We start from the raw sequence: 27,345 nt of genomic DNA on the forward strand, positions 1-27,345 counted from the left end.
TGATGTAGTGACAGGTCCTATTAAGAGCAGTACCATTGTGTGACTAACCCCAAATGAATGTAACTCCAAATGAATATCGCATGCATAGAAAAAAAAATATTCTAAAAGAAAGTCAAAGTTGCAAACTTCTGAAAAAAAAATTTATGAATTTCAAAAGAAAAGTTTGTTAGAAATATACATTTCACTTGCGGAAAAGAATTATGATATACTGATCAATGACATGATGACATCATTATCTCTTCCCTCCTTCCTCCCCCAGAAAATTGAATTGCCTTCTGCTTCCAAAATACTCAACATTTACATAGGCTCCCCTTTCCCCCAGATCCTTAAAGCTTTGTATGAACAAAAATTAATTGGTCTTATAACAGTTTTTATAATTGAGGTTTTTTTCACTTTTAATTTTAAGACATCTATGAAGCTGCTACCCTGATAAATAGAGTAGGTGCCAAATAATTTTTAATCTCTTAGACAGAACCATTTTATTAGGTGAATATAAGCATTGTATTTACCTTCTGTTTGAAAAATTATGTAAACCCATGCTTTGTACATGGAAATGCTGGCATGGTGATGTTTTACCTTTTTCCTGTCCCAGGAAAATTTTACCAGATTTTCTGAGGTACAGATCTTATGCCACTTAGACTTATGTGAGCAAATCCTAGCCTATGAATGAGTACTCCAAAATACTTTTTCTCAGCAGGCCTGGATTAGGATGGAGGAGAACAGTTTGTCCAGCTGTATTGGGTTTGGCTGGGATTGCGTTAATTTTCTTCAGTTCGGAATACACAGAGTTAATTCTTCTTTCAGAAAGAATTTCTTCACTGGAAGGGTTCTCAAGAATTGGAAGAGGCTGTGCAGGAAAGTGATGGGGTCATCATCCCTTGAAGTGTTCAAGAAACAGCTGGACTTGGCATTAATGCTATAGTTTAGTTTACAGGGCGATGTTTGGTCTAAGATTCGACTCATGATCCTGGAGATCTTTTCCAACATTAACGATTCCATGATTCTATGAGTCTTCAGCTAATGCTGAGCAGTGATTCACAGTGTGAGAGCCTTCTCTTTTACTTGCTCTGACATGCCAGCAGGTAGGCTCAGGGTGAGCAAGAAGGTGGGAGGTTACACAGATGACCTGAATTGAATGGTGACATATTTCATACCATGTCACATCATGTCACATCACATCACATCATGTCACATTTAAAAATTAAAATCTGGGAAGTGTTTCTGAACTGCTGTTGCTAAGGGTCTGACTAGGTATCAGTCTGCTGTTGATAAGTGAATGGGTTTGCATCACTTGGATTTGGGGTGTTTGGGGAATTATTTTTTGTGTTTTGTTTTAATTTTTAAATTGTCTTTATCTTGACTGATTCATTTTCTTGCTTTTGTCTTTCTGATTCTCTTCAGATCCCATTATGGGGAGGTGTGAGAGCAACTGGGTGGGGGCTAACCTGTCAGCTGGGGTAAACCCACCAATAGCTTGTGTCTTGTGGGTAGCCTGATAAAGTGAGGATGAAGCTGTTTCTTATAATATCAGGAACATAAAAGCCACACCTAGAGAGGAGGGAAAAAGAGAGAAAGAAGGGAATAGATAAGTACCTCTCATGTTACTATGTTGGGAGCTTGGAAGAAATGAAGCTGCAATATCAACCCAGGGAGTCCTAAAGAAGAGTACAGAAGGCAAGAAATGCACCATAGGGATCCAGAAAGCTGAATTCTTTGAATGAAAAGGCTAGAATACAAATGTAAGAGAGGAATATTGCCAGACAGGCTGTCTGAGAAATAGAGCAAGTATGTGGGGTGGAAAACTGAGACTGCATTGGTAAAAAGTAGGGTGCAGAAATGAAACTGAGAAGATGAAGAAACACAAAAAATAAAACAGTAGTAGCACACTGTGTTAAGAGTACAGGCTGAATAATCCATGATTATTAAATTGTATTCTTCAAAAAATGCTTGGAGTGAAAACCATTATTTTGTTTGAATTAGAATATGTGTATTGCAAATATACGTCAACAAAATGAATAGCTTTTTTTTTTTAATGCTCTGAAAATTTTAAAATAAAAATAATTCCAAATTTACATAAATTAACATCCTTAAGTCACTGAATTTTCCCTCTGGGCCTAGGGTTAGAAAGAAGGAAGACGTTAGCCGTTTCTCATTTTCAATTAGGACAAAAAAAAAAAAAAAAGGTTGATATGTAGGTGGTATGAAACATGTGGAAAAGGTAGTTTGTTAAAGGTTATTGTGATATGGTTCTGAAAAGTGTTGAGTTGAAGGTTTCCTGACTTCTCTGTGTATGGTTCAGAGATTCTCATCTTCTTCTTCTTCTCACTGGTTTTCCCAGTGTTGTAATTCACATTTATTATCAAGAAAAGGGCTGCTTTTTAAAATCTCTTGTTATAAAGTTTAAAAAGCAGTTATGCTTTGCAGGTGAGAGAGGGCAGCTAGCAGAGATCACTGTGGGTGTCCATATGCATATGGTGTTTTACATTTATATTAAAATTCTGTCCTTAGAGTCTGAAAGTAAGATTTTTTCAGTGATGCCAATTCAGGTAGGCTTCTTAAGCATATTTTTTCTCATCTGCTGATGTATTCATCATAGCTGAAAAATGTGATTGAAACTTGCAAGCAAATTCCAGCTAAATTTATAATCTTGGATTGATGGCCTAAAGATTATATTGCTTTAATATTAAAGAAGGGATCATATTTGTAACATTATTACTGAAACTTTAGTGGGAACAGCGTCCGTGAATTTGTCAATGCAGTGGTTTGAATGACAGAACTTCTTAACCTTCTTTGCCACCTCAATTTTTTTTCTGTCATATTTTAAAAGGAATCTATTTCTATGAAGCCATTATAGACGTTGTCATTATATGTATGTGCAGCTGGATTTAATGACTTTTAGCTGGGATTTGTTCCAAAAGTTTGCTCATTTCCTCTGTTTTTCACAAAAAGACTCCTGTTTATTTGCAGTGAATCATTTCCTCTTTTCCAAGTTTTAGATGAGTAGACACTAGAGTTACTGTTAATTTATTCCCACTGCTATAATTACTAGAATTTTCCCATGAGCAAGAATTCCTGTCTGAAAACTTAGAACACTTGAACAGAACTGCCAGTATCCTATTGTTCTTTATCCTGGCCTTCTTGCCTATGTTGGCCTCATGTTGAATGAGAAATGATTATTTCCCATTTAGAATTATTGGCTCAACCCTATATTTGTTGGGAAAGGGAGGCTGATAGGCAGTTTCTTCAGTCAGGTAGATGATCAATACCTAGAAAGCCAAGATGATGCAGTAATCCTTCTTGCAAGCTCCTTCTTGCTAAAATTAAAATGTACGGCCTTCTAGGTGTGTCATTGTTGATTTTGCTGTTTAATTTATGAAAGTATAAACTATAACAGTCTAATTATAAAATTTAAGCTACAAAAACATGAATATATTATTCTGTTCCATAATTCTAATACTCATGCAAAAGTACAACCTTATATAACATATAATAGATACATACTGATAAAGTATAGTATCTAATAATATATATAGTATCTAATAATATATAGCATGTAATAATATATAATATAGTATTTAATGCATTTCAAATAACTTGTGGGAGCCCCTGAGATCAAAGTTTGATCTTAACTTTCTTCTGACTGATTTTTTCCCTTTCTAAAAAAATAAAGTTTCAAGAAAAATCTAGAATTACTTTCTAAAGATTTTAGCAGTTTAAATGAAGAATTACTTTCTAAAGATTTTAGCAGTTTAAATGAAGAACGTGAGATTTTCTCCATTCCCTTTATTATATTAAGGAACTGTTTACATTTCAACAAATTAGGATTGGCGCCCTCAAACCTAGTTATATTTTATAATTGAACATTAGAAATAAATAGGAAACAGATTTATTTCAGTCAGCTAAACTATGTTTCAAATATTTCTAATTATATAAAACACTAAGAAAGTTATTTCAGAATAAAATTAAGATTATTCCTTCAAAATTTCATGCATATTAAAATCATCCTGCCAAAACAATGTATGCATGATATATGGGCAGAATTACGGATGCATGTAGAGAAAGGACTATTTGGAACAAAGATATTCAAAGATGAATGCTACAAACATATTTATTTCTATTCCTTCTGCTTCCATAAAGTTTCTAGGTGGGAAGAGTTGCTTAAAACAGGATAATAAAAGGTAGACAAGATTTATGTGTTTCTTATTCAGTTCTTCACAGTGTATTGAGAAATTAATTTTCAGAAGTTCTGGGGACACTACTAGCAAGAGTAATGTGCATGTGATTCACCTGTCTGTGTGAGAAGGAAGCAACACAACTGGAGATGAAGGAGTTCTTTTAACTTTCAGTCCTGTCGGTTCCATACTGCTTTTTATAAAGTGGTACAATGCTTTTTCCATTTTTAATCCACCCTTTACATTCATGGTGACTTAATTCCTCTAAGGATGAGTATTTTAGAAAAAACTCATAGGAAATGAATGAATTTGCAAACACTTACGTGTTACATCAAAGTATCTTGCACTACATAACACAGGGGGGAAAAAAGTGTGTGCTCATGTTATTTCTTCTGCTTTTCTTTCCCCTCTTCCAGAAAAAGGATAAGATCAGTCTCCTCTAACAAGCCACCTACAAAATATTTTTAAGTAGTGGCTGTGTCAGTTATGTCCCCACTGATTATAAAAGAGGGTGTAGACGTGGAGATCCTGAAGATATTTTTCCAAAGATACTTGAAGTTAGAGTCCTTAAATTCACATGGAATTTCACCTTTAAACCTTGCTTCTTATATGGAGTAAAACTTGTGCATAATTATTCCCCAGCTTGTGGATTTTGAAGTTTATTTGTATGCTTTCTATATATTCACAGCTGCCATTTTGCTGCAGGCACATATATTTGCATATCCATCTCTTCAAAGTGTTGTTATTTATGTATTGTCTTTCAATAAAACAATAAAAACCCCATCTTCTGCTACCTGTCTACCCATATTTAACTTGTTTTATAAATTTGCAGTTTTTTATCTGTATATGGGGACATTGTAGCTGAGAAAGGGGGAACAAAAATTTTGAATAGGATACATGGACACAAATAACCTGGTTTGAAATGGGTGGGGAAAGGCCTTAGAACTTTTTGTAACATATTTATAACAGGAGAAAATTACAGAAAAGAATTCTTTACATTTTATGTTCAAAAGACCCATTATTGACAACATGTCCTCACATCTCTATTTTACATATTTTGCAGGTTTACATAATTTTTTTAAATGTTGCTCTTGTTAAGAATTGCTGAAATCCATATTAGAAAGTATTATCCATTGAATGACTCATCCATATAGTCAAAATTAATTGCCAATTGGTTGAAAACTTTTGAGAAATTACAAGTGTATATCTCAGTTTCCAAAGGACACAAAGCAGTGGTTTCTGACACCTCACTATAACCACACTGTCCAAACACACTTCTTTCTACAGATTTTTCTGTCATTCTAATCAGGTAAAGATTTTGTATTTGGGCATTTTTCTAGTACATGTTTTTTTCCTACAGCTGTAGGATTCAGAACAGAGTCGCACTTAAATGGTTCCAAGATAGAATGAAAATGCCAAGAACTCTTATTTTGAATTGCATATATTTAATTAAATAGATTATTTTATGAATGTTTAGGATGCAGTAACTGCAGAATAGTATTTGTTGACATTTATACGCATTTAGAAATCCATTATATACTCTGAAGATTAACTCAAGTACCATTTCATACTTTTAACTACTCATTAATAGTTCAAAAAGACTGTGCTAAACATATAGACTTCATTTATGAGTTTAAATTATTTCAAATTTAGGCAACTCTGGAAGAGTTACTGGTGTTTCCAATGTTTTCATAGTTGTGTGTTCTGTCTTCCATGGCAAGCAGAAAAGAAAGGACAGTGCCTTTTCACAATGGGCATGCACAGAGCCCACCCAGCTCATACTTACATTATAGTAAGTAATATGATTATTATAGATTATTAAAGAGTATTTGGCATCCCTTTGGTGTTTAATATGTAAGCTGTAAAACCCTTTTTGCATTCAAAATAATAAACTCCTCATGGCTTGTCTGGTGAAATTTTCTTAGCAATTAATGTTAATTTTGTTGTAATAGTATTTCCTCGTCTTTAACAAACACTAATATTATCAGGAAATTATACGAGTATAAACTTATTAATCCAAGCCAAGATTATTAATACTCTTGATCTACACCTTCATGCTGTAGTTTTTATGTTTCGAGGACATGTTCATCATTAGATTAGACATCTAAAGTTTTGAAAATAACCCAGCTGGCATTTCTCTCTAAATGTCTTTACAGTTTTGTCTGGAGGCTTCCTATTTGGAGTTCTTACTACAAAGTAGCATAGTTCACAGAAGTTACAGCACAGGTTCATACTTTTGAATTTACAAGAAAAAATTCTTATTGGGTGGTTACAGTGTTCTGGGATCATATCTGAAGCCATGATCTTAAAAGTGAATTGATGCAGCATCGGGATGCCCAGCAGTGCAAATCTGATCTAAATCCAGCACAAACAAGATTGAATTTCTGTAAAATTAATAAGTGTATACAAAAGAAAACTTGTATATATTTTTTGCTTTTATGGCAGTTTTATATTTGATTTAGCATAAAGTCAGCATGGCATTGACAAACAATAATGAATTCAACATAGCTCGAATTAAAGCTAAAATGCCAAAAGCAGTTGAAAAATTTGCACCATGGGACCACAGTATTAAGGGCTATGGTAATACATTTATTTTATTGTCATTTCAAGTATTTCCTCTTTTTTAAAACTGTTATCTTCCATCTCCATAAGTGCAGTTTTAATTGACACAATATATTTTTTATCAAACATAAACAAGTTTTACTAAAAAAGAAAAAAAAGGAAGAAATAAAGCCCTACAGCCTAATTTCTTGGTTTATATTCTGATCACTAATAACAGTGTGCTTATATGTTCTACTAAATCAGTCATAATGTAATATGCATCAAAATACCTTTGTGTAGGAAGCTAAATTTGGATGAATACCATAGATCACAATAAACAGTGTCTTTCTTGCTTTTGTCCATTCACAGAAGTCTTAGTCTTGAACTCAAGGTTAGAGTTTCAAATTAGTGATCAAGTACCTAAAGGTTGCTAATGCACATTTTAGGTACTTACTTTGTCATGTGTCTGGCTTTAGGAGGGTGGTTGTTTCAAAATACCTTAGAACTTCTTCGAGTAGGAAATTATTTGCTTTAGATTATTTTTCACATATCCACTGTAGGTTCATATGCAGTGTAAATGCACATGTACATTACATATGGTGTTTACATATAGTAAGTTAACTGTATTCTTCCTTTCAAAATGAGTGAAGGGAATATTTGGAGATACCTCAGGATGTTGTAAACTTCTTTTATTAGTACATTCTGCAATACAGAATCCCTGAAATTTTCCCTTGGAGACACAAAATGAACACTCTTTTTGTATTGATGACAGGCTTTGGAGGGTACAAACTTTAAGCTGAACTGAGATTTGAGGTTCATGGATGCACATAGCATATTCCACCCTCTCATGGAGAGAAAAGCTAGTCCTAGGAAAAAATACATAGCCTGGACATCAAATCCTCATCTTCATTGCTTTGCTGCCCAGACTTACTTTTGTTATACTATACTCCTTACTAATGAAGCTAGTACCACTGTGCCCATCATAATTAAACTGTGTTGAAAGAAGTTGTAATTAATAGTCACCATGTATTTACAGATATGTCAATGAATTTTACCCAGACAACTGATATTTCTACATTCCTCATTATTTACATCAATTGTAACAGTGTAAATCAAATTCAATAGTGCCAAGAGATTACAGCCAATCATCAAGATGCATTCTGGCTGGTTTGGTTTTAATTTAACATGCTTTTATGCATTCATTGTTCTGACAATCCTGTAATGAAACTCAAGAATAAGATAACTGGCAGCAATGTGCCAATACAATAACCTTTCTCAGCAGTAAGAATCTTGGCAGAATTTCTGATGCTGGCTTGCTGCAAATGTCAGGTAAACCTGAGTACTGTGATCGTGTGGAACTCATGACCATATTTCCCCATTGTAAAAGTTCATAGCATCTAATTTAACACTGAAGTTCTAACTTAGAAATGTTCTTAAGTTTAGAACATTTCTAAAATTATATTTCACAAAAAATATGATCCTTTATGTTAAATTATCCATATTTACAAGAGCATCACGGAAAAAGGGAATTAAAATTTTGGGGTTTGTGTATGAGAGGAAGGGGAAGAAATTAAGGAAGAAGAGCACAGGGCAAGATAGTGCTGTGTTTGCACATGATGAACAGCACCTACGTGCATGTGAAATACTCCAATTTTTAATAGGCCTACTGATAAACAGTGATTATCTTTCTGGTGGAGAAATGCAGTGAACATGGGGCTCCAAATTATGTACTGTCAATCTTAATTTTTTTTTCTAGAGTATTCAAAGTGCCTTTTTAAAAATTTGGCATAAATGCCAGCAATTAGTTTGTTGGATGTTTTTGAAGGGATAATTCTTGAAATACAAAAAGCAATAATACTCTTTATTTTGTCATACTGAATGTTTGTATCTATGTTTTCCCCTAGGCATAATATTGTGCAAACAAACCTAAAAATTAAAAGTACTGCTGAACTCTTAATGAATTACCAATACTTAGAAATTAAAATCAAGGTGGCCTTTTTGATAGAAATGTCTGAATAATCTAAATAAACCAACTAATATTGAAGGGTTTAGTGTCTCAAGGATATTTAAAATTAGGTTTTATATGTTTGCTTCCAGGTAGATGTTTTCATTTGCATGTTATTTTTAATTTCTTTTTCATGAAATAGGAAATTAAATACTGGTACCCAACACAGTGACTTGTTATGTTCCTTACAATCATCTTAATGAACACTTTACCTCAAATAAATATTTGACTTTGGTTTATAAAGAACTGGCAGAAAAATCTTTACTCTCCTGTTGCTCCCACAGTCTTTAAAATCTTAAAAATATGATTTAAAAAAGATTTTAAAAATCAGTCTATTTCTGGAAGGGACTTCATATTCTTTGTAGTGGCTTAGAAAGTCCTGTATGTGCCACTGTGTGCTTAAAGAGTTTTTAACAAATTTGTGTTTTCCTATTTATAATTTTCAGAGCTACTTTGTTGTTTACAGATACAAAAATGCAGTGCAGTCAGTATCTGCAGAGTGTGAGACTCTTGAAGAAGTAGGCAATTCACCTTGGGACAGACAGGTGAAAAACTATGTTCACAGACATAAAAATATAACATGGAGAACATGTAAGGATCTTCAAAATAAAGGTGAAATACTTTTATGTTTGTGGATACTTTAAGATATAAGTGACTTACAATGATGATACGAACTATTAATAAGGCAAAATAAAACCAAAAATATCTTTTGTGTTCCTCAGTCCTGTTTCAAGCAAGATTAGACAGAGTACAGGCAGGCTACGGTGGACAATAAGGCAGGCTATGGTAGGTTTCTCTCAAACTTCTAAAGCTAGTCACATGATTTCCTTAACTCTTCACATCTATCATGTATATTTACACCTTGTGCAGAACAGAATGCTAATTGGAATACATGAAATTACATCAAGTCAGAACAATAGTTTTATCCCAGTCTTGATACCTTCTTTAGTGAAGATGGCTGTATAGCAGACTAGGAAGGCTGGTTCATCCAAAAGTTCATTTCATTTCACCCAGAGTTGTCTGTTGGTCTTGTAAAAGATACTGTCTCTCCCTGAATACCTTGTCTTCTTTATGTAGTACAAGATTTTGGAGAATGAATCTCTAACTATACATCAGTGTTATGGAAAGCTTTTTTCATGAGACACAAGTAAATTGTTTAATCAAAGGAGTTTCAACTTTCAATCACATACCATTGCATTTGATAACCAAATGCTGGACTTAAGAAAGAATGAGAAAGTGTCCAAGTGCACTGGCAAAGAAATAGTGTTACACTGGCTCACTGTAAAATCAGCATTAAAATATAATGCTATCTATCAAGCAACCTACACTTTCAGGGTTTTCCATAAATGTCTCCGTATAAGGAGATTAAAATTATGAAATATAGCTATGTGTTGTGAAGTTCAGCTCACCTGAATGACCAAATAGTCTTGGGTCTTTATAATGTGTGAAGAGAAAGAGACCTTTTTAAAATTGTTCAGTCCATCCAATCTTCTTTTTTCTTCCTTAGGATGAGATTAAGCATACTTCCTAAGATACTTTTAACTCCAGAAAATTTTTTAGATGTGACTGTTAATATAATCACTGCTGAGAGACAGTTAAAATGTCTGCTGCCCCTTTGATTTTTTTTTTGTTTGTTTGTTTGTTTTGTTTTGGATTTTTTTTCCCCATGAAAAGAAATTGCAGGGATGTGCAAATATTCACATGGAAGCAATCTTTCAGCAAGGGAATAATGATAAATCTCTAAAATCCTTTTGTACTGTGTGTGATTATAGATAACTCCATCTGAGATAAAGACTACAGCTCTGCTAGTAAACTAAGCATTGTCAGGGCATAAGTATGGGGAAGGGATTCTATAGACTGACAAAATGTTAGAGTAAATGCTAATGTGTCTCTATCATGCTGCCTTCTGTCTAGGACTTTCCCAAACAATCTCGGGAATAATATAGTAGACAGACAGCTGAATTCCCAGGAAGGGACTTATAAACAGCCATGCTCTTTTAAAGGACAACTGATTTAAGACTGCATGACTGTAGTCAGACTATTCTTACTGTTCCTGAGGTCTGATGTTTTGGGAGATATTAGCACAGAAAGAGATGCAGTATCTATGTGATAGAACAGCATTCAGTTATGGCCTACTATATAAAGGGTGAGTAGAAAATAAATCAGTCTGCAGGAGCTGATTGAGCTGACTGATCCGAACACCTGTCAATTTAAAGGGTAGATTCATTTCCAGAAATATATATCTTTTCTACCGACAATTGAAGTGGCCTAGACTAGTTCAAACTTAACCTTCTAATTTTCAGAATCCTGAGTTTTAACAGGTAATTCCCAACCTTTGTGCCCAATTAATGAAAAAAGAAAACAAAGGTCTTTTGTGTTTTCCGCAGTGTCAGTTGATGGATATCTTTACCATCTCTACAGGAAGAAAAGCTCTGTGGACTCCTTGCAGTTTTTCAGCTGTGTTTGATCTCACTGCTAGGAGGAAGGCAACAAGAAAAACATGATAGCAACTCTAGCTTGTGCATTTGTAAAATAATTAAAGGTTGTCTGTAGATATGTTATTTACTACTTAGTGAAGGGCCTCACAGAATCATAGAATGGTTTTGGTTTGAAGGGACCTAAGATGATCTAGTTCCAACCCTCCTGCCATGGCGTGAGAGCCTGAAAGGATTGCTAACTTGCAACATTTAGGGGTGGGTGTGGGTGTGTAGATGTGTCTGGCAAGGGGCAGCTTGGGTCTTGCTCTGGTGAGGTAATGAACTGCCCCTTACAGCCCACCCTACCCCAGCCTATATCCCAGCCCTGCAGTGGCTGCCAATCCCTGGCACACTGGAGGCAATGCTCCACACCTGCCTCAGGAACCCCTAACCCAGCTCCTTCTTGGCCAAATGACAGCAAGCCCCACCTGGGGAAGCGCCCAGGAAAAGCTAAAGTGTACTTAAAGCCAGACAAAAGGCAAGAACATTTGACCCTTCCTCCTCTTGGAACTTCTACCAACTGAGCACCATTGGAACCAGGAGCGATGGATATGTTTGTTCTTTTCTATGCCTTTTCTGTCTTTCTCTTTCTCTCCTAATTACCTCATCTTGGGATTCTGAGTAATGTTTTTAGAAAATTAAAGTTGATCAGCCTTAGAGTTTGCTAAGTTGAATGGGCTAAGTTAATGCTTTGAGAAGTGTTTGTTTCACGTTGATTAAATGCTGCTCAAAACCTTTTTCCAAAGTTCTCTGATTTTCTAAAGATGCCAGTAAAAGCTTTTTTTGACCTTTTGGGTATCTGGGTATCTTGTTAGTATTTCTCCCATGCATCTAACTCAGAGTACATGAACAACTGTAAGTGCTTTTAAGTCTCATAGATTAAATTTCTTGCGGCCTTACACATGGGCAAGGACACCTTCTACTAGAACAGGTTGTTCAAAGCTATATTCAGCATGGCCGTAAACACTTCCAGAGAGGGGGTATCCACAGCTTCCCTGAAAAATCTCCTGTAGAAATTGCACTGAAAACAGAAAACTGAAGACCAACACCCTGATTCAGAACCACTTAAATAAGCTGGTCATTAAAATAAGGACAGCAAAATGGAAAATATTTGTAGAGTCAGAATTACTTCTTTGGTATGCGGACAAGGCAGTAATAAAGAAGAATCCATAATGAAGAATAATTTGGAATTAAGAAAGGTGAATTTGGAACCACTATATTATTCCAAGAATAGGAACTGAAGGCAAAAGAAGTGATAGAGAATGCATCTTTACATTTTAGCAATGCTATATGGAGACAATGAAGAGAGTAATGCAAAAAATGTGGAAAGAGTTGTAGGTGCTCAGAGCAGATCTGCTCATTCCATGGATCACAGAAGGAGGCATTTATCCCATTCAGTAAGTTAACAGGCCAGAAAGGAGAATGCAAATTGAAAATGAGCGTGGGAATACTTCTTCCGTTCAGCAGAGTTGAAACTGAAGCCATGCTGTTTTGAGGCTAGGATGGATGAAGTAGTCTTTGCACATGCTTCCTGAGTTACCACTATGGTCTTTTGATGTCATTATGTAGATTAGGTGAGGAGGTGAAGCTGCTACTTTATGCCAAAACCAGGATCAATATTTCCTTCCCAATTAATAAAAAAGAATGAAACATAAAAATGGTATCAATTAATTTCTCACCAATCTATTTTAAAATAATATAGAGAAGATGCTTTCTTCAATAAGCAAATGTCATAATCAAATATCAAATTAATAATTAGTTCCTAGTCTTTCAGTTTCTGATTTACCCACATTATATACTATTTATCTTTGGTCACTGTGAATACATCTAATGTCATTGAATCATGAGAGTAAAATCTGCATCAGAATCAAATTCGTTGCCATTATATTTGGTCTTTATATCTCCATGTCTTTTTTCCTTCTTTCCCCATTTCCTATTGCAGGTTTTGACCTAGTAAAATGTGAAGATCCTGGCATACCAAATTATGGCTACAAGATACGAGATGAAGGACATTTTATAGACACTGTCATTTTATACAGCTGTAATCCTGGCTATACAATGCATGGTAGTAGTATTATGACCTGCTTAAGTGGAGATCGAAGAGTTTGGGACAAACCTTTGCCTACTTGCATAGGTAATATGGATTGTGACAATGTTTTGGTATAATTGATCTGATGTTTCAAGACAAAAATCCAAATATTCTGTCTTTCTATACTTAAGGAGATGATAATAGTGCAAACATATTTTAAATATCAACTAAAGTTTGAATGTGGGTGTGGAAGTTACCTTCTCTGAAATAGGCGGCTTGCTATTAATGGTATAAAACTACTGGAAAACACTTTTTTCTATTGAGCAACCTTTGATGGAAGACTACTGCTTTGGTTCTGATGAAGCCCTAGGTCCCTGAGTCTGATACACCATCATAGACAGTGGTATTGTCTAAATACTTCATAAATTAAGACCCATCATAAAGGAAATAAGGTTGTGGGCATTTTTTTCTCATCTATTTTCATCGGCTATTATTTCAGCATCTCATTCTTATGAACTTTATTTCTAATTTTCATTCCATGTTGCCGTATTTTTTATCTGTGTGCTCTGGAGTCCTTGTTGCTGTGCTAAGATACCCCAACTGTCAAAGCCTTGAGCTAGACCTTTTCTGGAAATATCACGTCTTCAAGTGCCTAAAACTTTGTTTCATTACAACCAACGTAAATGTTAAGTAGAGAATTACTAGCCAACATGTAGAACAACTGAGGACCAGTACAGTGGTTATCCATCGTACCTTTACTGGGCAGTTTGCATCCTCTAGTTTTGCTTTCCAGTCCAGCAATTGCCAGTGACTTCCGGACTTCAATTTTCACGTGGTGTTCCCATGAGTCCTTCCGTGTGTCTTCTGATACTTAGTTTTTGCCTCTGCTGCCTGCTGCTGGCAGGTCACCAACTGCTTTCAGCACTCACCTCAACTACAGGACCTTTGTTTGTTGCCTTTCTTCCATTTTGGGGGCTATATTCTCTGTTCCAGAACCTACATCCTGCTCAATACATTAATAAACCTGCAGTCTGTGAAAGAGTTTCCCTTCCTTTCAGACATTCAGCTTAAGCTGAAGTGCCAGAAAAAAATTAGTGAGCATGATTTCTGATGTTTTAGTAGAGGTTTTTTTTTTCCCACTTAATTCTAGAATTTTATCTGTAAATTTTCTTCTTTATATATGAGAGGTCAAAACAACTATGCAGTTTTGATTTAAAGACTCTTCTAGGCTCTTTATGCATTCAAGTCCTCATGATCTTCAGTTTAATTGGTTAGATTCCTTTTCCTCTAAATTTGCTCTTTTGTAGAGAAGACCCATAATTAGTCCTACCTTTGCCTATTTCCCCATGTAATTTAAATGAAGTAATTTCTCTAAGGTCATTTTCTGACATATATTTTTTGTGTCTGTGTTCACTACCAAGTAAGACTTAGAGTCAATTCTAAAATATGTCTTGGTTTCAAGTTTATTAGGTGAATAAATCTAACCATCTACCTATTTCTTTTTCTTTGTATGATGATTTGTCTTCTAATCTATATGTGGGATGTTAAAATCTCAAGCATATAACAATTAAAATAGTAGTAATTTAAAAAAAAAATCCTGTATATTCCAATCTGACATAGAGGAAGCTACAGAACCCAGGATTAAGCAAATCTAAAGAAAATTCCCATCTTTGCTCCAGTAGCACATCTTTCATGATCATTCTTCAAAATACTTTTGACCAATACGTATTTTTTTTCATGCTGATTTTATTTAGATTATTACTGTATTCCTACAATGTAATGCCCTTCTAGTCACAAATTCCTACCTGTATTTCCAGTTTTCTTTACACCAGTATGCTTTTAAGATTCTATATTTCACTCAAGATTCCCATTCTGTCTTTCTTCTTCTTTTTTTTGTCTTTGGACTTTGATTTTGAACACTGCATTACTAGATTTGATTTCTGTATTTTATTTCCAATCTTTTGAAATAATTTGTTCCAAAATTTCTTGATAATCTTATTTCATATCTAAGTGAAATTATGTCTCTCAATCGACAGAATAATCATGCTTTTTTTGGTATGCTGAGAGAGATTTTTGTCTTATTTTCTGCCTGTTCAACCAACAGGAATCTTTCTATATGCTTTTATCTCTCTACATATATTTTAATTACTGCCCTTGTTCCTCTCCTTAAAATAAAAATTGAGGATTGCATCAGTTCTGTATAAACTGCCTCTTCTCATTTCTAGTTTAAATCTCCTCTGGACCATTAATAAGTTCCCCAAGGAATCAAATGTTCACTGTTCTCTCTTAAAATCTTCTAAAAGTGTTTCCTTCTAAACAGTATTTTATAGTCTGTTATCTTTGTTAAATTAGGGGGGGGGGGGGTGCTGTTCTGTGCACAGGAAAGCTTATCATGAAGATCCCTGAAAACTCGGTTATATATCTGCAGATTATTTCAGTCTTGCTTCCCTGCCCCTTTAGACTTGTAAAATCTATTCTTCCATCAGTTTTATGTTATTACAGTTTTATCTTTCTACTCTGATTTGAATTACTTACATTTCTTCCTTTTTCTGAAGTTGTCATGAAGTTCCAAACATCACTTTGTTTCTTAGAAACATTTTCTTAAAATCTTTCTTTGTGGAGATGCATTATTTTTGCTCATAGATTGGATCTGCATTTGATATTTGCTGTTCTCTTCAATGGCATTTATATTCTTCATTGTATTCACTATCATTTCAGTCTCATTAACAAAAAATTCAAGCCTATTCATAGACTATTCCACACATTCTACACTTACTAATTTTTAGTGATAAATTGTTGTACTGGTCTTAGCATTCATTCTCACTTTTTCTGTGTTCTAAACCTTAATGAAGAAAGCCAATCAATTCTTTTAATTTTGCCTCTAGAAGTTTCTAGAAATGTTTAAGTTACTTCTATTAGTTATAGTATAGTTGGTAATAAAGTCTATTCTTTGAGGTGCTGATTTTTGAGCGTGCTTATTTCTGCATATTGGAACATAAAATTTTTGAATTATTTTTATAATAGCTTCTGAAAGTTTACTTTTGATCTGCTTCTAAAATGGATTAAAAAAGAAATGAAATACATAATGCATCATCCCAAATTTTATGATGTGTTCTTTTCCTAAATCAGCCTTCTAAGAATTTTATATCAAGTCTGTAAATTAGTTTGTGTTTAAATTTTGGGTTCACTGGGTTAAATTTAGTTCTTTGGTAAATACAGTACTGTATCAGTAATTTCTTATCTGTAGTTATCTACCACAGTGATTATTGCAATCCAAACTTTCTTGTATAATGGAAATTAATTGAAATCCTAGGCAAGGGTTATGTTTGAAGAAATTTTGTTCTAAAGCTACTTCCTGCTGTGGTTCTGTATATATAATGTAGTGTTTTGAGTGATCAAGCCAGCAGGATAAGTAAGTAAATCAGTTACCTTATTTCCTCTATGGTAATTTTCCTGCATGGTAACAAGATGGTTGTGAGCAGTGACTTGGTGCCATGTACAAAGATTAATATTTGTTAGAACTATTGCTGATAGATTATTTGGCCCAACTGCCATGTTTTTTTCCATCATCTCTCTTACTATGCTTGCTGTACACTTGTGCTTGAATAAATACCCATGGTAGGTTTTTTTAACAATACTATTTGTAAGGCAACAACACTATAACTGTAGAAATTCAAGTACATCACCTTATTGAAGAATCACTGATCCTTTTTAGCTTGTGACACAGGACTGTTACACTGTTCTCTTTCATCAGGGTGTGTCTTTACATTGGCCAGACAATAGCATGGTGCTCTAAACAAGCAACATAAGAATCATTTGATTATGGATCTTAGTACTGCTATTGGTCTCTTCACAACAATAGCTTTGATAGTAAAAATATTTTAAACCAGATGCCACTTAAAATCAAATCGTAGATTTTTGATTTACTCTCTTGCTTTGCAAGCATATGGCATTTAAATTTTTAAATACCAAAGGAAATTGCTAGGCAATGCCTAGTGCTTTTTGGTTTAATTAAACCTGAAGTTATACAGAAGTAACTTGAAAGCATTACACTAAAATCATTTTGACATTACAGTAAATCAGAAAGCTATTTTAATTATAAAATTCAATGCTGCAAAGTTTGAATTCCAACATTCATAGTTCGAAAAGCTAAGGATATTAGATGGGAAATTTCTAAAACATTTTTGCTATTTTTCTAGTGCTAAAATTGTGCTTTTTTAGTCTCAGTAGATATTGTACCAGTCTGGTCAGTTAAGTAACATAATCACAGAAGTATGGTTTATTTCTTTATAACAAGGTAGGAGTGAGATCATTGTGTTAATTTTAATTTATGTACATGTCTTGGTTTGTATGTATGTTTACTACTTCAGAAGTATTAGGTCATTCTGTTAACTTTTTAGAAAAAAACAAAGATGTAGGATGGATGGAAAATGGATGTGCCAATTACTATGGTTTCATTAGAAATTTAATCTTAATTTTGCAGCTGAGTGTGGTGGTCGAATTCATGCTGCTACATCAGGGCGCATTTTGTCCCCTGGTTACCCAGCACCATATGACAACAATCTTCATTGCACTTGGATTATTGAAGCAGATCCAGGAAAGACAATAAGGTATATGCCTAATTTCAATATTTATGGTTGACTTCAGTATTTTATAAATTTTTTGTCATTCTCATATTTTTCTACACAAGCTGCTAGTTTTCTCTGGGATAGTCAAGGTGTCCTTCTATAAAGTGTTGCATCAGTTTTCCGTGGTTGCTTGCCTGTTCAGGGGTAAAGTCCCTAGATATGGGACAAGAAAAACAAGACTCAATGTGCATTTGAGTGTTGCCTCACCCAAAAGTTGTCTTTTGCACCAGGACAACACCAGATTCCACCACCCCAGAATATATTACAGTGTTAATTAGCAGTATTAAACACCTTACATAATGGTGAGCAAGAACCTCAGGAATCTGCAAAATAAAACAATGTCCATGAATCACAGATAGGAAAAGAACATTGCATTGCCTCATCCTCTCCACAGGTTAGCTCTGCCAGCACAGCAAGGCCATCAGTGCCAGGGCAAAGCACAGACCCATTATTTGGATTAATATGTTCCCAAATTCAGCAAGATGAAGAGTTAATCAGTAAAACCAACAAACTCCATGACCTGCACAGGAACTTGACACCTAATTACTTCCGTAGCTATAGTACCTTCATACAAAACTGATGTTATCTCTAGACCCACATTAGGGTCTGAAAAATCTATGGTTGATTGACATTGTCCCTCCTCAGCAGGATGGGGCGGGGACAAAATAATATGAGAAAAACCATATGTGAGTCGAAATAAACCCAGTTTAATTAAAAACAAAAAACAAAAAACAAAACAAAACAAAACAAAAAAACCAAAACAAAACAAAAAAAAAAAAAAAAAAAAAAAAAAAAAAGCAAACAAAAAACAAAACCACAAACAACAAAGGTTCATTCATGGAAGCAGAGGAAAACAAAAGATTTATTTTCTACTTCCTATCAGTAGGTGATGGCCAGCCACCTTTTCGTGAGCAGGCCTTCAGGATGTGTTGCTCTGGGAAACATACATAATCACAGAATATTCTGATTTGAAAGGGACTCACAGGCAAAACAATATAATTAAATGACAAGTTACGCAGTGGAAGGTTCCCCCCCCTCCCCCCCGTTTTGGTTTTTTTTTTGTAATCCTGTTTCACTAAGCCAAATATTGGATTTATGCCATCATGAGTGATTTCAATGCATAATTTTTGTTTAAATAACAATTTTCAAATTAATTATTCCCAGTTAAGACTGAAAAGATGAAGAAATGTCAACACACAACTATTTGAAACAAACAAACAAACAAACAAAAGAGACATTTATTTTTCTATTCTATTAGAGTTCTTCAGCATTAAGAATGTAAATATTCAGGACTTGGAGACAATGCACATATTTTGACTTATAATATTCCTGAACATTTTAATGAATATAATTCTTCACCTGAAGATAAATACAGATTATTGTATTTTAGTACAGTGTTATATTATATGAACTTCAGCAAAAAGCCAATCTTTTTTTCTTTTTTTTTGTAGAGGAAAGGAAATGCCATGCTGACAGGACTTATTGTGCTATGTGTTCTACTGTCCAGTAGCTGCTACATTTTTTCAATGGCATATAATTCAAGCAAAACAGCATTCTTGCTATCCACATTTGAATAAAAATAGATCTTTGATGAAATCATAGTTCATATACCTTAAAATATTTATCATAAAAAAGATAATTTATAAACTTATAAATTAAGTCTTGAGGACTTACACCCCATAATGGCATTTTCTGTCATTCAGATATTTATAAAACAGAACTGCATGATTCTTACAAGATCAGCTTATTCAACAGGAAAAATTAATAGTTCTGCAGGACCACCAGGTCTTCTTCAGTACAAAACAGCACCTTAAAACTACACTTTGGGAATGATTGCTTGGAGTTTCATGTAATTGTGTTTAACGAGTAATGCACAGTATTTCTACTTTTTCTTTGCAGTCTGCATTTTATTGTTTTTGATACTGAGGTTGCTCATGACATCTTGAAGGTATGGGATGGGCCTGTTGAGAGCAGCATACTTCTCAAAGAATGGAGTGGCTCGGCTCTTCCAGAGGATATTCACAGCACTTTCAACTCATTAACTTTACAATTTGACAGTGATTTCTTCATCAGCAAATCAGGCTTCTCCATTCAGTATTCAAGTATGTAAATATCTTTCTTCTCAAATATAATAATTTCATACCCTATTTATATACATTATTACTTATTAACACTTTCTCCACTCTTTTCCAAGTTCCTCAGTCTTTAGAAGAAAAGAAATTATATTATTTTAATTATGTTATGTGTTTATGCAAATGGCTACAACTAGGGAGAATTTTTGGATTTACTTTGTATGTTTCAGGGGTTTTTTATTCCTTGTTTTCCACAGCAACCACATACCTAGCATAATCTAATTAGCATTACTTAACAAGTCAAAATGGATCTGTACATACAGAACTTTCCTTCTGCACCAATAATTTTAAATATTCCCACTAGCGTTACTTAACAATGTATTATTTCATATTTATAGTTTATGTTGCTTGATTTTGTTTTCTTAAAACATTGGCTTGGCTGCATGATGCATGATTTTTATGACCTAAACATTCTTGGTATGATTAAGCCAGAATACATGACACCTTACCATATTGAAACACACCTAAAAATTTACTATTAAACTAATCAAATTGATTTTTAGATATAAAGCATCTCTGTTTATAGAGAAGTTATGATCAATATTGTACAAATGATCAATATTTTAAGACTGGGTATGTGGAGTTTTCCTATGTTATTTTGACCTAAAGACGGGGTAGAACACAGGAGACTGTGTCTCTGATTTACTCACTGCATCATTATGTCTCTAGCTATAATGTATGTATTTCCTGATGAGAAATACATACATTATATTTAGGGATATAAGGATTCAATGAGTCATAGGAAAAATATGAATTGTGAATTAATGTGTGTGAATAGAAGTATTGTTCTCCATAGATGATGCCATTCAGAAGTAAAGGGTTCTAACCAGCTTTCAGTCAATACTATTTGCATGAGGATGTAAACTTGGGGTTTTCCTAGTCTCTAAGTCTCTAATGCATTTTACATTTACCTATTTACCTCATTTTCCTGTGTTTTTCTGAATGCTGTATCTGCCTCCCCCAAAACAATTTTTCATCAGCCTAAAGAAAACTAGTTAAAAGTATGTAAATGAATTAAAGACAAAGAGCAGAATAAATGTTTCCAAAGTTTCTCACCAGTGTGCTATATAATATGCTGCTTTTCGTTGTTTTTTGAAAAAACAAGGTAAGTTTTATATTTGTGGAAATAAAAGGTTTTTTTCTTGTCAGGATTAGCTAACACATTTAAGGTTGTATTATAAGAAAATGAGCTTATGCACAGATTTTAAAAGGACAGAAATGTTTAAGCAGTTTGATTTACCAACACATTCCTTAGCCCTCAGTGAGACTAAGAGCAAGTAGAAGACAATTTAGTCCTTTAAGAGAGAATAACTGATTTTCCCATCATAGTATAATATTTGATGGATGCACTGAGTGATAATGCTGACAGTTGCAGAGTATGTTTTACTGGAATTAATTGGAATTAGTGATGAACAGCTGAGAGATCAAGTATAGGGAAAATATTTTCATTCACTCTGCTTGACAAGTGGAATATGTTACTATTTTTTTAATTGTAAGGAGTTAAAAAAAAAGGATTTAAGGAATATGTTAAAATAAATGTTATTTAATCTAAAACTCAGTCTCGTTTATTTAGTCTTTTTGAAGCAATGAGCAGACCACTGTGGCCTTGACCTGTAAAGGATTTAAAGTAATTAATCTATGGCTAAGTGGGAATCTTTATATACTTTAGTATTCATCATGTGTTCAAACTGTCAGACAGTTTATAGCAAAGCTGCACAGAGTATTGACATTTCTGTACTTTAGTAGCTTTTAACTCTATATAAAAGTTTTCTGAATTACTTAAACTTTTTTTTGGCAATTGCAGAAGATGTAGAATTATTGTTACAAGTTCTAAGAAGGTAATTGGTGAAGTTTTTTGTCTTTATGTTATGTGAAGGATTTTCAAGGGTTGCATCTGTTAATGAGTATTTAATTCTTAATTATAATTGAGTAAGTGAATTTCAGGTTCAGAATTGCACAGAATTGGAAAACCTTCAGTAATACAGCTTCTGTACTGGATTATGAAATTGGGATGAGTGTCTGCATCTGTGACCAGCCCTTTATAGGATAAGATAAAGGATATACATTTCAGAATATCAGGTCAAATGTGCAGCTTAAAGACAAAACATGAAAGGGCTAATTTTCATCCATAGAATTTGTTTCACTGTTCTGTGAATGTGTTAATTAGTCTCTACACTCTAGAACGTCATAACTGCATCTGACTACAAAAGAGTATCTGTGAAAGGGTAATGGAAGGTAGATCAGAAAATATCACCTATAAATTGCTTACTGTTGATTGTAAATGTAATTAGAGGTATTTTAATAAAAAAAAAACATAATTGGCTGAATCTTGCAAAATGTTTGAATGTTAGAGTGTCCTGTCTTGCCCGCTCAGCACAGCATGCAGAACATGAGGACATGAACTGACAAGAGTGATTATGTTAATTTTAATCAGTCTAATGCTTTTCATTAAAACCTAATTACTATTTAGTTGTGCATAAAAGGACAAAAAATGATGTTCAGTGTGCAAAACTGACCTTTACTCTGGGGGTAAATACATTTAAGCTATGTATTGCAAGTCAGGGATGTCCACCAACTCTTTCTGGTGAAAGGGTATAGGCAGATTTTGTATTTGGTATCTTTTTTACAAAGAAAGTTACTGACAGCAAAAACTTCTTTTATAAGTTAACCATAAAAAAGTACTATCTAACCTAGCTTGATTCTGTCCTACATATCTAAGGTAAACAGGATAAATTTCCATCTGAAGTAGCCTTTTTTTTCTTTTCAGCTACAGCTCTAGATATACTAATAGCAATTTTCAAAATTTTGAATATTTAAGGGTAGATGCAATGAATCCTATCTGTCTTTTCACAGGTATCTAGTTTCCTTTGAGATGCCATAAAGTATCCTGACTAGTCTCCATCTGCCACTGCAGAAGGTCACACAACCATAAGTCCTCTCTCCTATCTTCCAGTCCTGTACTGATACCTTGGATATGATAAGGCATCTGAAATGAGACTAGTCATCCATGTTGTAGCAGATCAATCTTGCCCTTATCTCCATGTGCTCTAGACTTCTGAAAGCACTTGGATCCCATGCTGATGGGCCTATTGCTTTTATTGACCAGAAGTTTATTTTATTGAGAGTTTTTATTTCTAACTGTATAATTTTTTTAGTTGATATTTAGCAAAAAAAAAAAAAAAAAAAAAAAGAAGTGACAGATTATAGGAGCAGTACTGGCAGTTTCTAGGCATACTGGCATTCTTACAGGCTCTAGTTAGCTTTAGTTTAAAAATACCTAATATTAGTTCTATCCTTATAGTCTATCCTTTTTTTCTTCAGCTAAATTCTCAGCTGCTGAAACTTAAAAGAGCTGCATCCATTTCTTCAACTAAATGATGAATTTATAGTTCTTTAGGTGGTTTTACAGATTTTGGTTCTCAAGGCAAACAATACATCAAAGGATGTTCACACTCTTCTTAAAATTAAAAAAAAAATAAAATTTGGAGATAATTAAAAATGTGCCTATCTCTGCTTTCATACAAGCAAAGATGTGATTTTTTTTTCTTAGTACAAAACAACTGTCAAGATGTTAATAAAGTAGCAAAGCACTTTTTCTCAATTTATTGTAATGTTTCTGTCTTATTAGAAGAACTTTGGACACTCATATTATTAAAAGCATAGATACAAAACCAAGGCATTTGTATAGTTGGTTTAGTCCACTTTTGATTTTACTTTTGTTTGCTTGCTTTCTCAATATTTTTAAATTTTGCTAATGAAATATATGCAGAGATAAGCAATGATGACTAAATATGCCTAAATCTTTAACTTAACAACACAAGTCACCAATTATGATAATACAAGTAAACAACTTACACCAATTATAATTACAATTATTTGGAAATTATTCTGTCAGATGTTGACACATCTGTTGACAACTTACTTCCTCTGGCAAAAGCTTAACCATCAGCTGTTTGGTTGTTCCTAATGCCACTGAGCTTAATATAACAAATCTGTTTAAGCAATGATTTCTGCTTTTGTCTAGCTTTGCAATTCCATTTGTTCATTTGTTTATCTGCAACAACTTTCACAGTAACTGTGTCACATATCTTGAACTGAGTACAGTTGTCTTGAAAATTAGTCCTTCACTGTTGAAAAAACTTTTGATCAATTGCCTAACGGCCTAAGTTGCCACATTTAAGTAGTATAAGTATTTCCATGACAGAATCTCCATTGCTAGAATTCATCATGCAATTGTTCCAGATTGATTCACAAATAAATTTTTGGGGAAAGGGGGCTAGCACAAAATATATTTTAAAGAAATTTACAGTGCATAATGCATAATCAAGTATATTTTACTAACTAAATAATTTTTGAGTTCAATAAAAATGAAATCCATTAAGACATCCCTTGTTAAAGCAAAAATAAAAGGATACAAGACACAAAAATTCAACCCTTTTCAAGTCTGTAACCTAATAATTTCACAGGTCAGTGTCTTTTCCTGTCTGATAAATGTTGCATCTCATGCTCACAATAACATTGTGGTGAAAACATGGTAATGAAACCGTCATTACCCTCCTATCCATCATCTAATCCATGGCCTGGGGAAGGCATCCTCAGCCTCATAAAGGGTAGCCATTCTTCATTTGGTTCCTGTGGAACTAAGCAAAAAATGAATCTTGTAGGTTACTTTGGTGGTTATCTCTAAACTTACGAGCTTTTTTACTCCAGACTTAAACAAAGAGGCTGTGTCGGCATTTGGGTTTGTTTTTTCTTCACATTCTTGGACAATACATGACATTTCAATTTGCTGTTGATGGTAATTTTCACAGTACTTAGTCTGTACAGTTACACATGTTATGTGAGTTACTTTTTGGAGAACAAACATTATTCTTTGACATTTCACAATGTTAGTCTGAAATCACTGCAAATCCATGTATGTCTCAGCTTTGATATGCAAAATTCCTTTTCAAGCTTATTATTATGCAGACATAATGCACTAAAGAGGGTGAGGTTGTACAGTTTAAAAGCCTGGAAAATTCTATATTGTTTTTATAACCATGTGGACTAAAAATAGCATAGTGTCTAGGACTAATGGTGTAGCACAACACTGCAGCAAATGGCTTACATGATTGTTACCACAGACACAGTGAGTATTATAGGGATGGAGGTTATGTTTTAATTTCCTTGAGGTACAAGAGAACACTAACTAAAAATTATGGAAAAAAGGGAAAAAGATAAATTAGCCAAAAATCAAACATTTTGCTCACAAGTCTATAGACATGCAAATACACAGTGTCATATTCTCAAAAGCAGTCTCCTATTGATTTTCAGTTCAATTTTAAATCAACTTTGAAATTTAATTTGAGGACCAAATTTAAAAAAAAAAATCTAAAATGGGATTGTGAAAGCTTCTCTAATTAGAACCAGGGAGGCTTAACACAGCGGCTGCCTAGCTATATGGAGGTCTGAAAACTACTTGGCAATCTGTGGTTTTCCCAGATGTCTGTTCTTCTGGAACCTACCTCTGAGTACCATCTTTAATGCACACAGAAGGTTGTTCCTCTCTGAGCAGATGAGACAGCAAGAGATGGGAAATTTGTACAGAGAATTACTCAATACCCACTGAGTATCATCTAAGCTTAAGGCATAGAGCACATATGAAAGAGCTGAGAAGCGGCAATTACTTATTTTCCAGCTTAGTGGCATTCACATCTCATCTCCTGGCTATGCCATTTCAGAAATCTAATTTTTCTCAGTCATTTTTTAAAAGTCGAACTATGTCATTTAGTTTGATTTTGCCTCCTTGAGCCTAAAATTTAGTTATTGCTTTTCCTTTACAGTGTGTACATTTTACTTGTTAAATGTTATAAAGGATGAGCAGTGACAGAAAGCTGGATTGCTTCTAAATGCATATGACCTCTATGCCCTTCAGATATTTCCAAAATACAAAAAGAAGAAATATCAGACTTGTAATTTTCATGCAGTTACAAAATCTCTTGAGAATCTTGAGAAGTAAAGCAAATTGAAAAGGAGGCAAGTTGAAAAGTTGTCAGTCTGTCTAAATGTTCACTTTACTAAATGACACGTCAATGCTTAAATGTTTGGTGTTCTATTTAATTAGTATATTTGGCACAATAAAAAGGTTACTGGTTTGAAATAAAATAACTTCTGAGGCTGAAGGACCAAAAGTGTAAAGAGCATTTTGGTGTTTAATAAATATCTGTGATAATTTTTAAAATTTAGAACTTTGTATATGAGCAATGGAGATTAACAGTGAAATTAATATTAGAAGGCAATTTCTAATTGATGGATACTTGACACAGTTACCATGGGGAAAGTGTTGTTTACTGAGATATTATATAGAATAACCTTTTAAGAAGAAAATTAATCTATTCAGATATATATTAAGAAAAGACAGCAATTAATGACAGAGATAGGCTTGTGCTCATTTATTTGGAAGAATTACAAGTCTTTAACAGATATGCACTAGATCAATCCATTGTTCAGAGCTGTTGTTGTCTGACAAATCAGGAAAAGATACTCTGAGGTCATGACCATGCTTTCATTCCCTTGTGGCCAAAAATACTTTTAGTAAACTGCACTGCCATGGGGTTTCACGTAAATTGTCAGAGTGGTGCCTGGGGAATCCTTACACAGTACTCATTAGTAGTGACAGCTATTACTTTAATTCCTGGTGGAAAAAAGTCCACCACGGTTAAAAACCTGCCAAATCTCTTACTTCATTTACATATAGGAATGATCCAAAGTATGAGCTCTATTGTTTTGAAATGGAAACAAGAACAAAACACTATGAATAATAAAATGTCAAACAAAGTTTCTGTGTTTCTAAGTGTGTTAATTATAATAATCCATTAATTCTCCCATAAAGATATTTTACAATTTCTGTGATTTAACTGTGACCACCCATATGCTAAAATATTCATAAAACCACTTTAAGAGTCTGAAATAGTTGTTTCTTATTTTACCCTTTTTTTATTTGTCTGTTTTATTGTGTTTTGTTTTGCTTTTTCACCAACCTTTCTCTTCCCTGAAAATTAACAACACAGGGAAAAAAACAAATTTTTTTTCCAGTTGTACAGCCTGGTAGTTGTTTCAAGTCCGCAAATCTTTAGCTGTTCTTGCTGTTTTTTATGGTGGTGTACCCTTTTGGTGTGGACAGAAGGAGGAGATGCAGCTGTTAATTCAGAAAATTAATTATTATAGTCAGGAAGGTTGCATGCTGGTGGTAGACACCTGTACCGTTAATTGGAACTGTGACATAACTGGATTTAGGACTTATTTTGGTTTTTGTTCACAGTTGTAGTCAGTTTTTGAAAAAGATGTTTGGGTAAGGACTGGTAGGAAACAGGGGGCAATTC

General features: G+C 33.9%; 1 protein-coding gene across 1 annotated transcript in view; it reads left to right on the plus strand.

The window, feature by feature from the left end:
• Positions 1-27,345, plus strand: part of CSMD1 (CUB and Sushi multiple domains 1) — a 1,082,532-nt gene that overhangs the window by 883,364 nt on the left and 171,823 nt on the right. Inside the window, exons 24-26 of the mRNA XM_066179810.1 lie at positions 13,138-13,329; positions 17,708-17,834; positions 19,752-19,954. Coding sequence (XP_066035907.1) covers positions 13,138-13,329; positions 17,708-17,834; positions 19,752-19,954 — 522 coding nt within the window. The remainder of the gene's footprint in view (positions 1-13,137; positions 13,330-17,707; positions 17,835-19,751; positions 19,955-27,345) is intronic.

This window comes from Chamaea fasciata, unplaced genomic scaffold (assembly GCF_029207755.1).
Source record: "Chamaea fasciata isolate MVZ Bird 193981 ecotype frontalis unplaced genomic scaffold, bChaFas1.0.hap1 SCAF_3, whole genome shotgun sequence".
Classification (NCBI taxonomy): Eukaryota; Metazoa; Chordata; class Aves; order Passeriformes; family Sylviidae; genus Chamaea; species Chamaea fasciata.